The 12543-nt window shown below is 49.7% G+C and overlaps 1 protein-coding gene across 3 annotated transcripts in view; it reads right to left on the reverse strand.

The window, feature by feature from the left end:
* Positions 1-12543, reverse strand: part of DOCK1 (dedicator of cytokinesis 1) — a 485813-nt gene that overhangs the window by 373671 nt on the left and 99599 nt on the right. For all 3 annotated transcript variants that reach the window (XM_059172849.1, XM_059172848.1, XM_059172850.1), the window contains exons 17-19: positions 9150-9253; positions 8602-8785; positions 4148-4245 (exon numbers count right to left, since the gene is read on the reverse strand). In XM_059172849.1, the coding sequence (XP_059028832.1) occupies positions 4148-4245; positions 8602-8785; positions 9150-9253 (386 nt within the window). The remainder of the gene's footprint in view (positions 1-4147; positions 4246-8601; positions 8786-9149; positions 9254-12543) is intronic.

The following is a 12543-nucleotide window of genomic DNA, read 5'->3' on the forward strand; positions in this document are numbered from 1 at the left end:
GGCTCTGCCTCATCCCAAGCTCTTTCGAGTGTAGGACCTGATCCAAGGAGTAGGCAGAAGCCGCACAGAGACAAACATCCAGCTGAGTATAATGAAGGACCTTCCACAGACCCAAATGCCCACAGACGGAAGAGGCAAGGGACTCTGAAACTGGGGCACCCGGCAGAACACTAGGAAGCATGTTTTATTCAAGAGGAATTTACTAATTCCTTTTATAGCCCTACTATAATTCACCAAACAAACATTAGGGCCCAAAACGACAAACCATCATGAATTAATTAAAGAACGAGATAAAAATCAGGAGACGCCAAAGTTATATCACACTAGAAACTGGCTTCCAATCCTATCTCCATCTTCTCCTGGAAGAAGTGTAAGACAGACCACGAAAGACTATCTTGAAGGTAATCAGTTCCCCATTAGTGGGGGAGTTCCGCCACATGACGGAATCCTGGACATAAAAGAGTATAAAGTATAGATATGTCACCATGAGTCATCAGGGACATGCAAACCCAATCCACGGTGAGATGTGACTTCACACCCACTGAAAAAGCATTCATCAGGACTTGAGCAGTACAGTCAGTGTACTACACTGATGCAGTGTAATGTACTCCACAGATGTGGAGGAACTGGAGCCCTTGCACATCACTGGTGGAAATGTAAAATAGTACAACAGTTTCGAACACAGGGTGACAGATCCTCAAAGGGTTAAATGTACGTTTGCTGCACAAGCAATCATTCGTAAAGATGTATCAAAATGAACAGAAAACAGACCTCACACAAAAACCTGTACACAAATATTCAGGGCAGCTTGACTCATAAATGTCAAAATGCGGCAAACACCCAAATGCCCACCAGCTGATAAATGGGAGAACGAATCCATACATCGGAATATTTGTTATGCGGCCACAGAAAGGGATGACGTTCTAACATGTGGCATGTTACGCTCTGAAATATACTAACTGAAAGAAGCCAGTCGCAAAAGGCTACAGATTGTATAATTCTCAATTTATATAAAATAATAAAATGTCATCTGAGGAGCCAAATCCATAGAGACAGAAAGCAGATACAATGGCAGGGACAGTACGGAGTCAGTGCCCACGGGTTACAGGGTTGCTTTCTCTTGTGATGGAAATGTTCTGGAACCAGACAGTAGAGATGGTGGCACCAACTCCTGAGCATACCGCCACCATGGAAATTAAGTGCACTTCGTTGTGTGTGAATTCTATCTCCATGAAGCTGTTATGCAAAACAAAAGAACAGGCTAGAGGGTCCCACAGCAACGGTGTCAAAGGAATGGCTGAATGGGATGTCCAGTCCAGGTTCTTCCCAGAAGGCTCAGCCCATGCACACAACACAGAACCACAGGGGCCCTCAGGTCCTCACAGTGGGTCTCCAATGGTTAGAGCACTCAGACTGGGGAACCAAATCACCGGGACCTGCTCCCAAAACCAGCGCTTGCCCCACAGTTCCACCTCGGGCTATGAAACTTTGTGTAACTCCAAACCCAGTGCCAAGACCTCCCTCAGGAAGAGGAACATACTCCCAAACCCAGTTAGAGATCTCTGACCCACCAGAGCATTAAAAACCTCATTATGTTCTTTTTCCTTTTCAGTTTTAATTTAAACCATCTCTAGGGCTTGAACTCACGACCCCAAGATCGAGAGCCACATGCTCTTATGACCAGCCAGCCAGATACCCCAAAGCCTCATTCACCCCTGCTACCCACCCACCACCTATTTTATACCAGAAAGTGCCACATACAAGCACCAGGAGAATGAAATTCACCCCAACATTCTGGTCTGGATATCAGCCTTCCTCCAGCCCACAGTTACTGGGGCCCACACCACCTCATGACTTTTGTATTATCTCCTAGCATCTTCAGTTTGTAAAACCTTTGCAAAGGTCAAACCTTTACACCATCTGCTAACTGCCCTGTGTTACCGCCATTGGGCTCGCCAGGTGCCAAGCTTTGGCTCGTCTTGGTTCACACACCGAGTCCCTGCAGTCGACTACCCCGCCAGCCAGACAAAGGTCATAATCAGTAGCCCAGAAACATGGCCATAGTGAGAAGGAGCCGCCTGCACTAGGCTGTGCAGCCACGGACGCACAGAGATGCCAGGATCCCCAAGGAGGGCCCGCACCCAGACCCACGAACACACTCCTTTGACACCTGCCCTCTCTCGATGGCTAGCCACTGGAGGCCCAAAATAATCACCATTTTCATTTTCCACCAAGATGGGCACCTGTATCTTTTACTAAATAAGCCAATACTACTCTTAACGCATCAAGTCATCTCTCTCCTACCAGTTATAAATGGATGTAAGGGTTGGAGGGGGCCTTGGAGGAGCATAAGAAGTTCAGTCTGTGATGTCCCCAGAGGAAAAGGAACCCCATGAGCGCTGGGAAGCCCTCCAGCCCTACCTCCCATTAACATCCGTGTGGCCTTAGGTCCTCTCACCTCTCTGGGCCAACAGGATACAAAAGATGCCCCAGCAATGGACAGACAGGTTATCCAGACCTGCTGGTACCAGTGCACACGGGAGGGAGGGGGCTGGTGAAAACCATCTCCTGGGCTGAACAACAGGGATTGATAATAGATTAGGTAAGGGGAGTGCAGGACAACAGTAAGACAAGATGGTTCTAGATCTTCTCCTTACGTGTAACAATAGGCCAACAGAAATACAGCTAATTCCTGATGTGATACAGGGATTTAAAAATGAGAAAGGACAAAATCTCATTAACCGTGTATCTTCTAAAGTTACATTAACTTATTCACCCAGTTTCCATCTGAATCAGGGAAGTTACAGAACCCAGGAAGTTTAAAATGCAATTAACATTGTCCAAGCCAGAGGTAGCAGACAAGAACCTAAAAAGATGATTAAAATTAGAAGATTAGCAAGGAGATGTTTGAATGGTTATACAATGAATCTCAGAAAGTGGTGCAACCAAATTAATTTATACTGAAGTTAACCACATTGCTGCTTAATTAAGGCCATTTTAAGTAATTAATTTTTACAGAGATAAGGCAGTCTCCTGCAGTCACTCTCGTGGAGGGCGAAGGACCGAGCCAGGGACAGAAAGACCTGGCTATAGACACCTCGTTAACAGAACACCGCAAGTGTGGACCCGCTTATCGTCTGCAGGCCAAATGGGGCCTCCTGAAACTGGAAATGGGTTTCCTAATAGAAAAGGAAAAGTCTGGACATCTAGGTGGTATGGTTGGAGGAGTGTCTGACTCTTGGTTTCAGCTCAGGTCATGATCTCAGGATCAGGGGATCGAGACACATGTCAGGCTCCACGCTCAGTTCAGACTCTGCTTGAGATTTTTTTTGTCCCTCTCTTTCTGCCCATCCCACTCATGCTCTCTCGCTCTCACTCTCTCACTCTCCCTCTAAAATAAATAAATAAATCTTTAAAAAAACAAGGAGACGTCATCAGAGCCAAGGAGAGGCAAGAACAGCCTAGTATCAGAAGCAGCGATTCCCTAAAGAAGAATTACGTAACTGGGTCTCTCCAAGGGATCTTGGGTCACTCCAGTCTGATCTGACACTCTTCCAGAGCCTGCTCTGTGTAAGGCTAAGAAATGAGTCCAAGATCACAAGGGGGACAAAAACGGTCAAGAGAGGACTCCCAGGGCTGTGATCCTCATGCCACACCACCCATCTCTCCAGGTCAACCACAGAAGTTCTAGGTGACTCATGAGCCAGGACTAATAATAATGAGGATGATAAAAATGCTGATAAGATGATAATAATAGGGCTGAATGCTAGGGCCCCCATGTGCCAGATCCAGACTACAGGTTTCATGAACCTCCAAACAACCCTATGAGAAGGCATTACCATGGTCTCCTTTACATAGCAAGAGGAAAGAAGCCTGGAACAGATTATTTCACCTTTGTCCGTCCCACAGGGAGGACCCACTAGAAGAAGGGCCAGAACCCAAGACTAGGTTGACCCCAGAGCCCATCACCGGGAAGCCAGATGGCCCTCCCAATCGGAATCCAAGCCGGAGCCTGTCCACTTCTAGGTCCATGTTCACGTCCGATCAAGGGATTATAGCCAGGAGCCCACGCCACCGTGGAGGCAGTGCCTAGGTCTGCTCCCACGGGGAAGAGAAATGGAGCAAGGGCCCCCACACCGTGTGTTACCTTCACCACCTCGCCGCCGTCCACCTTCATCAGCTGTCTCAAGTTCTGCTGCAGCAGGCTGGTGTTGGAACGCCACTTCAAGAGCCCCAGCAGGTCCACTGAAAGCACAGAACCAAGATCAGTTCCTCAGCAGCTTTGTCTCCCTTCATCATGGAGCAGGCGAGGGTTTTGACAGAATGTTGAAAAAGAAAAATCCACCCTATCTGGAAACATTTGTCTGTTCCATACTTCATTTCTTTCTAGAACATACCTGACACCTAGTATGGCTGAATTCATTATTTCCAACGACATTTCCTGTGAAATGATTTCCACACTGAAGCTTAACAATGTATTTGGGGGGCACCTCGATACTCAGGCGGTTGGGTGGCCAACTGTTGATTTTGGCTCCCGTCATGATCTCAAGGTCCTGGGATCAAGCCCCACAGCAGGCTCCATGCTCAGTGGGGAGTCTACTTGAGATTTTCTCTCTCTCTTTCCCTCCCCCCGCCCCTCCCCACACTTATAAGTCTCCTATCTCTCTCTCTCAAATAAATAGATAAATCATTTTTTTAAGATTTTATTTATTTATTTGACAGAGACACAGTGAGAGAACGAACACAAGCAGGGGGAGTGGGAGAGGGAGAAGCAGGCTTCCCGCCGAGCAGACAGCCCGATGCGGGGCTCGATCCCAGAATCCCAGGATCATGACCCGAGCCAAAGGCAGACGCCCAATGACTGAGCCACCCAGGCGCCCCAGATAAATCATTTTTAAAACGCATTCAGGAGCTTAAAGAAAAAGGGCTCGCCTCTCCAATCTGCAAGGAGGTAGACTCAGCCCAGCAGAGGGTCTGGAGGAAGGCTGTTCACCCACAAAGCACGGCCCTGAAATCTTCCACCAAATGGCTTTTTCCCGCTTGAGAACAAGACTTTTTTTTTTTTTTTTTTTTTTTTTAATTAAATAACATAAAGTAAGAAATGTACCTTCAGGTACAGAAACAGCAAGGTCATAGGGAGGCTGAACCACAGGGCAACTGCTGCCCTCAGTCTGGCCTGGCCTTCCAAGGCTGCTCGTTTCTTAGGGCTGAATGTGTGTTCTGTTTGTTTTCTAACAAAAAAACCATAGGCTGAATGGATGGATTTTTACAGGCTAAATGCAGAAGACAATGTCCAGAAATGACTTCGTTTAAGGCAGCAAGATGTTCTTGAAGGCATGAAGACAGAACACACAGCATCACTAGGAAAGAACATGGGCCTACACAATCTTCCCTGGAAGTTATACTCATATGCCATTATGTGAAAAAAACACAATTAGCAAAGTGTATCCAATTTACCATTTATGCTCATTGGGCACAAACTTCAGCTGCACAAAGTACCTCCATTAAAAAAAAAAAAAACAAACCACAACCTAATTAATACTGGAAAGAAAAATACCATTTTGGCAATAGGTAGCATTTCAGGGAACACGACACACCTAGTAAGGACGGAACCACGCGCAAGGCATTATTCATGTGATGAGCACCCAAACATTTGTTCTCATTTCTTTGTCCTTACTCCGAAGTACATCTGGCAAGGGGACCCGTGGAAACAGAGAGAACAGGAGCTGAACCACCGTGTAAGAGACTCAAACACCCGCTGGGCCACTCCGCCATCAGGGGACCCCAGACAAGGAACCCCACCTCAGCTTACCTATCTGTACAATGAGTACGGTGTTGCCAGAGTCAGGGCTGGTACCAGAACTAAAAGGTGTGGCCTGATAAAAGTGCTAGGCAAGATGGACAGCAAGAAGACGGACCACAGCAGCCGTCCATCAACAAGATGATCAGGAAGTGAAAAATTTTAACCATTCATGGTGAAAGTTAAGATGTTTTCATTTCTAAATGAAAATTCACCTGTTTTCTTCCTTCCTAAAGGAAAGTAGTGACAAAGGCCACATCCTGCCTAGACCTGCTCTTGGTCCCAAGGTTAAGGCAGATTTCCAGCCCATAAGAGTTGTTTATTTATCTGGTTTTTAATGGCAACTAGCTAATAATCTGGATTCCATTCATGCAGTTAGTGGCACTTTAGGTATGAGGGAGGCTGAGCCTGACCTCTGTACGGCAAACCTGAGAAAATGAAAAGCTGGCAAATGAACAGTGGGAGAGGGCCTCTGAGGAGGGGCAGTGTGTTTTAAGAAGACAGAACTCGATCAACCCTCCAGCTACCTGGTCAGACCAGTGCTCCCCGACCCAGCCCTCATTCCAGGGAGCCACCGTGGTTTGGCCCATGGCCATTCTGTGTTTTGTGACTTCTCACTAATTACACGGGAAGCTCACTGAAGAGAGAAATCACATCCTATACTTCTCCTTTTATACCCCAAAGCATCCAGTAATGCTGAGAACAGAGATGTTTAATACAAACCTCAATGAATAATTCAGCCACCACTTTTCCCTAAGTAACGGAACTTCACAGGAACAAATCACAGACGCAGAAAAATGACTCCCAGAATGAGAATCTGAGACTCGCTGCTCAGATGCCAAGTGGGGCAGCTCCATCTTGCAACACCACCTGCCACGCCACCATCCCAAAAAAGGAGAATCACTGGCAGGTGTGCAACGAGAGCCGAAAGAGGTCCCCTTGACTCTGCGGGCAGCATCACCCTGGAATCTCCTTGTTGCCCAGCAACAGCCGCTGCGGAGAACAGGGCCCCTGGGCCCTCAGTTCCAGGGAGGGAATTACCCTGTGACTGAGGACAGCCAGGGAGCTGGGAGGTATGAGGAGGAGTTGGCCTCACACCCCTGGGAGATTTCTGCTTCTTAATACCTTGGGAGATTTCTGGTTCCCAGTCCCCTTCCCCAGCAATACGCAGGTTAAGAAGGATTCTGTGTGTGAGCCTCCCAACCTAACTGCTCTTTGGAACACTGTTCTGGTGGGGAAAACATGTTCAAGTTCCAAATAACAACTTCCAAACGTACTTCTGGAGTGGTGACCCAAGCCTAAGATGAGTGACTTCCTACGTAGTGAAAACGGCATTAACACGGCAGCTCTCGTTCATCTGGCAGGTGATGAAAAGCCACGTGCCACACATGTGGGGTAGTGACTCACCAGTGAGGCGGCCATTGCCCTGAGTTTAATGAGGCCCTGGACAGTGCAGCAGTCAGGCTAGGGAGGGAATTCGCAGGACCATATCCAGAGAGGAACATTTGACCAGTGGGGCACCCTTTCCATAATGCAGTCCCAAACCAGCAACTGCTTTGCTGACCACATGCTCCTGGGCACAAAAGCTGCACACTCCCAGTGCATTCTGCACCCCTCCCCACACTTGCACAGAGCTTGATGCCCAGGTAAGGGTTTGCATTTGCTTACGGAGATCACTGCACACCACCAGCTGGGAGAATTCATAACACTTCGGGCAAACTGTGATGATGAAAGTAACATTAGAGAGACACATCCAAATGGCCTTCCTGCATTTGAGTGACGTGCTCCCCCACACGGGTGACTCACAAGACAAGTGGTGAGGAGGCACAGTCTATAAAGCCAGCAGAACAGCAGGGAGACAGTAGGCATGGACAGCAGCAATACCCAGCCCGCTCTCTACTCCAGTACCATGGCTTTCTGATGATGGGGTCCCTTTGTTGCACGTTTATCCGGTTAGAGTCCAAACAATGAATGTGCCTCGGACAAATCCGAGACTACTGCCAAGATTTACGGACAATCCCCAGGGACACAATTCAAGATACCAACCAACATTTATAATCAAAATCCATATTGGGTGGTGAAGAGGAAAAAATTGGATTTTCCAGCTGAGTTTCGAAAGAGGATGCCATCCCTCTGCATGGCCATGATCCGGCCACACATGGGGGACAGAATTTGTAAATGGAGGAAGTGTGCAGAGGGAGCCCTGCTGCAGCCAGACAGCGCCCAGGGACCAAGGCGTGCCCCAGGCCACCAAGCCGGCCTTTCGAAGTAAAGCTAACTGGTGATTCTCTGGGCAAGTAACTGGGAGATGGAAAGGCACACACGCAGAGCGGGTAGCTCAGATCCTCTGGCGTTGTAATCCCCACACCCTCACGAAGCCCTCTGAGGCAGATGTCACACCCGCATGTGTGCGGAGACGAGGTGAGTGAGGTTCAGTTTCCAGGCTCCATTCAAGTTTGCTTCCAGGGTGAGCACACAGCAAGCGCTCCACACCCGGTCTTTGATCGGACTCCAAAACCCGTGGGTTTTCCCTTACATCATGCTACCTTCCTGTGGCCAAAAATCTTTTCTGAAAGCAAACCCAAAAGGTTATCTCTCTATAAGGTTAACGCCCAGACGAAAATTATAGTACATTTTCAGGTGCAGCGGGTGCCACGCCCCCTTCTGGTCCATGGACATTGGTGCCGGCCAATACCAGCACATGGAGGACGCTGGGAGCAGAGAGTGGGCTGGGAGCCCGAAAAGGATGTGGTTGAGGGAGGAAAAGTGCAGGGTGAACACGGGGCCATCCGCAGACTCACCGTTCTGGGTAAGTTTGGTGGAGCACACGAGAGTTGAGATCTGGAAGGAGTCTTTGCTGATCGTGCAGTTCCCAAGACTCTGCATGCTCCTGCCGGTGGCCGAGTGCGCCTTTTCCTCGAGCTCTGCTTTCGTGGACGGCAGGCTCAGGTACGTGGCGGCGTCCTCCAGCTTCTTCGCCTCCGCCTGGGGGTTTAATCACGGGCACGTGGGAAGCAAGTCACAGCCAACGACCCCTGCTTCTGTTCTATCCGTCACTGTCCTTCATCCTTTTATCCACGTTTGCTCTTATCACTTCCAAAACTGTTCATTTTAACAGCTGCCCTTATTGGTGTAGGTTCATTCATTTTAACATTTATTGCACATCCTGTTCTCTCATTAGGGACAGCAAAAGGGCTGGTCATTGGAGATGTGCATGCAGGTAAGTGAAACCAGAGAGCAGCTTTCTCACACACACAGGAAACGTCAGCTCAGCCCAGGAGTCCCCGAGGGGAGGACGGAGTAGGAGAGAGCTCCACCCCAGCAGTACAGCACCAAGCAAGCAGCATACCTTGTAGACGATGAGATCGTGCTCCCCGTCCCTCAGCGTGGTCCCGTCGTATCTCATCAGCTTTACAAAGGCTAGTGCGAATATTTTCTCAGATTTATCCTTGGCTGCAAGAGAAATCCATCATCATTGTCCACCGCCGTCATGGCAAGATCACATAAAAAACTACAAGGGCTACCCTTTACAAAAACATGACAAAACTGCACTGAATTAAAGGAAATAGAAATGGAAAAATGGGAGTGTGTTCACTAGGAGGAAGACTCCTCCTAATGGGACCAGTGGTGCTCCAATTAACCTGTAAATTCCAAGTAACTCCAATTAGAACCTCAAAGAAGAGATTCCTCATGGAACATGCAAGCGGATTCCCACGGTCACGAGCAGTGGAAGAAGCTCAAGAGCACAAAGGATGGGGAGGCAGGAGGTCTGCGAACCAGGAAACCAGCAGTGTCTGGGAAATGACAACAAAGACCACAGCAAGGCTTAATACCGGGACGCCCAGAGGCAACAGGAGCGACGGCGTCCGGAAACCCAGTGCAAAAGGCAGTGCAGTAGGGACTGGCCATTCCCTGAGAAAACTGGCTATCAGTATGGGAAAACAGAACAGACTCCTACCCCATGACATCCACTACGATAAATTCAGGCATGAATGTGAAATTTTGTTCTTTGGCAAGAACGCTCCCCTAGATACCTGCGTGTGGGTGAGACTCATTCCTTCCCTTCATTCAAGTTCTGGCTGACAGATGCCCTGCTCCGAGGTAACCAGACCATCTCACGCAGTAAATCATAACCCGGGCACACTCTCTCCCCTCCCCCGATGTGTTCTTCTTCTCAACTGCTATGGACTGAATTGTGTCCCTCCCCAGTCTGGCCTAGAACCCGAAGCACCCCCCACGTGCAGCCTATAGGAAAGAGCTCAAGGTTAGTGAGGCCTTAAAGGGGGAGCACCAACCCCACAGAATCAGTGCCCTTCGAGAAAAGAGAGCAAGACAGCAGAGCTCTCCTCCTCTGTGGGTTCACAAGCTGGACGAGCAACAGGGCCTGCCGTCTATGAGATACTCGGTAAGCATCCGTTCTAGCTGGGGAGACACCAACAAACCGGTCCTTTAGCTTGGTGACAGTGACACATGAGAGGGGCATGGTGGAACAGGGATGAATGTCTAGATGGTTGGACGAGGTCTCTGAGGAGATGGACAACATGTGAGCTGGTGCATAAACCTTCCCAGAAGAGACACGGCCAAAGGCAGAGTCCCTGAGTGGCCCTGCGCTTGGCCCTTGGGGACAGAGAGCCAGGTGGCTGGTGAGCAGCGGGGGGCGAGTGGGCCAGGGCCAGAGCAGGAGGCAGATAAGGCGGAATCTGAAGAAGCAGATTCTGAACAGGTTCTGCAAGATGGCCACGGAGTGTGGCACAGAAACATTGGGTTCCAGGGCTATCATCATTAAAATTATACACCCTACATTCTCTTTCAGAGATGACAAGAGCGGGCGCCTGGCAGGCTCACTCAGCTGAGCCTCTGCCTTCCGCTCAGGTCATGATCCCAGGGTCCTGGGTTCGAGCCCCATGTAGGCTCCACTCTCAGTACAGAGTCTGCTCCTCTCTCTCTGCCCCTCCCCGAACTCTCTCTCTCTCTCAAATAATAAAATCTTAAAAGAGAGACAGACAGACAGACAGGGGTCAACAAAAGAGCACACCCACCCACACCCTGAGCCAGGAGATCAAAATATCTATCCCGAGTCACCACCACTGCCAAAGATGACGTGTCTTGTTTATCTCTGCAGTCCTGGTGTCCATGAGTACCCGGCACGTAGCAGGTGCTCAATAAATTCTGGCTAATTAGAAAGAGAAAGGAATGACTGACCTACCGAAACAAAGGCAGGAATGAAGACAAAAAAATTTTTACTCTAGGAATAAAAATAGCAGTAACAACTTTGTAAAAGGACACAGAAAACGTGAACTACCATAATGTTCAGGTAAGAAGGAAGAGATCTCTGTGCGAGCAGCCATGGTTCAGGACACATGAGCACCCCCGTCAGCACATGGGTTCCCCTGATCTTACTAGTAAGTAGGACAAAGTAACACTGTGCACCTTTGATTCATGTCCTATACCCTGATCTTGAGGCCACAGGCAGGACTGACTACATGCTCACTGGCACCACTGGGAGGAGACAACAATTTTGCAGGACACCAGGGGCACAGGAGGCAGGGCCGCCCCACCCAGCCAGGCCCCCTGAGAGCCCAGGAAACTCAGCTCCCGGCCAGCCGGACCCAGTGCTGCACACCAGCTCGAGTTCGGGAGAAACAGGAGCGGACGCACCTGAAGTGCTCACAGGCTGCTAGAGTGTTTGTCACATCAGCACCGCAATTCCCGCCCCCCCGGAACGGATCCCAGCCTGAGAAGCCCCATCACTGGTTCCCTATGCTCACCGTGTCTCCCTTTAGGGGAAAAAAAAAAAAAAGCAGCTCACTGCAGGGGGTCGGGGGGCCACACTGGCTGGTTTCTGACCCTGCGGGTGTACGCTCAGGCAGGCTGAGGAGGCCCTGGGGGCTGTCAGCGCTCCCGCGGTGGCCGGCTCAGGACAGAGTCAGCCTCACACTCCCGGTGTTCCACACGGTTCCAAAACCCCACAAGCCACAGCCAGGGAGCCTCATTAATTATACAAATGTATGGCGGCATGTCGGGGGACAGCACCTTGTCTGTAACAAGTACTTAAAACTGACTAGAAAAACAAGGATTTTGAAAATTAAAATGCTACAGAGGATATCCCTCTGCCCTAATGTAATTTATTAACCAGAGAACAAGCTCATTGTAAAGGGCGAGTGTGCCTTTTAAGACAAGCTTCTGTGGATTCTAGAACTCTTTCCTTGCCCGTCAGTGCTCCCACCTTCTTCCCTGCGGCCTGCTCCCACTCCCAGCCGCTCTACCCGGCCCCCTGCTCCCTGCTTTGGGCAAGGAATGACCTCCCCTGAGCGGCCCCCATGATGGACCCCGCTCCGGTGACCCCGCGCCCCTGTCTACTGCTCCATGATCCTCCCGGGCTGACCTCACAACTCATCTCAAACTAAAGTGTGCAAAGAGGATCTTCTCTGTGAGGTGTAGACAGCAGGCGCTAAACTAAGACCAGAGGACGTTAAGTGGCCTCGCCATGCCCCCGAGGTGTGGGAGTGGACACTCATGCACACAGACCGGGTTTGAACCCGAGCTCCCCCACTGACAAACTGGGTGACTTTGGGGACTGAGCTGGGTCTGTGAGCGACAAGTTCCTCCACCGGAAGTGCAGAGCAATGACCACAGTGAGGGCCCACGGGGCTGTCATGGGTGAGAACAGATCCAAACAGCACAGTAAGAGCACACGAATGTTAGCTCATGTTTGAGTCACTGTTCCTACCCCACGGTTCTGG

The sequence above is a fragment of the Mustela lutreola genome, chromosome 4 (assembly GCF_030435805.1).
Source record: "Mustela lutreola isolate mMusLut2 chromosome 4, mMusLut2.pri, whole genome shotgun sequence".
NCBI lineage: Eukaryota > Metazoa > Chordata > Mammalia > Carnivora > Mustelidae > Mustela > Mustela lutreola.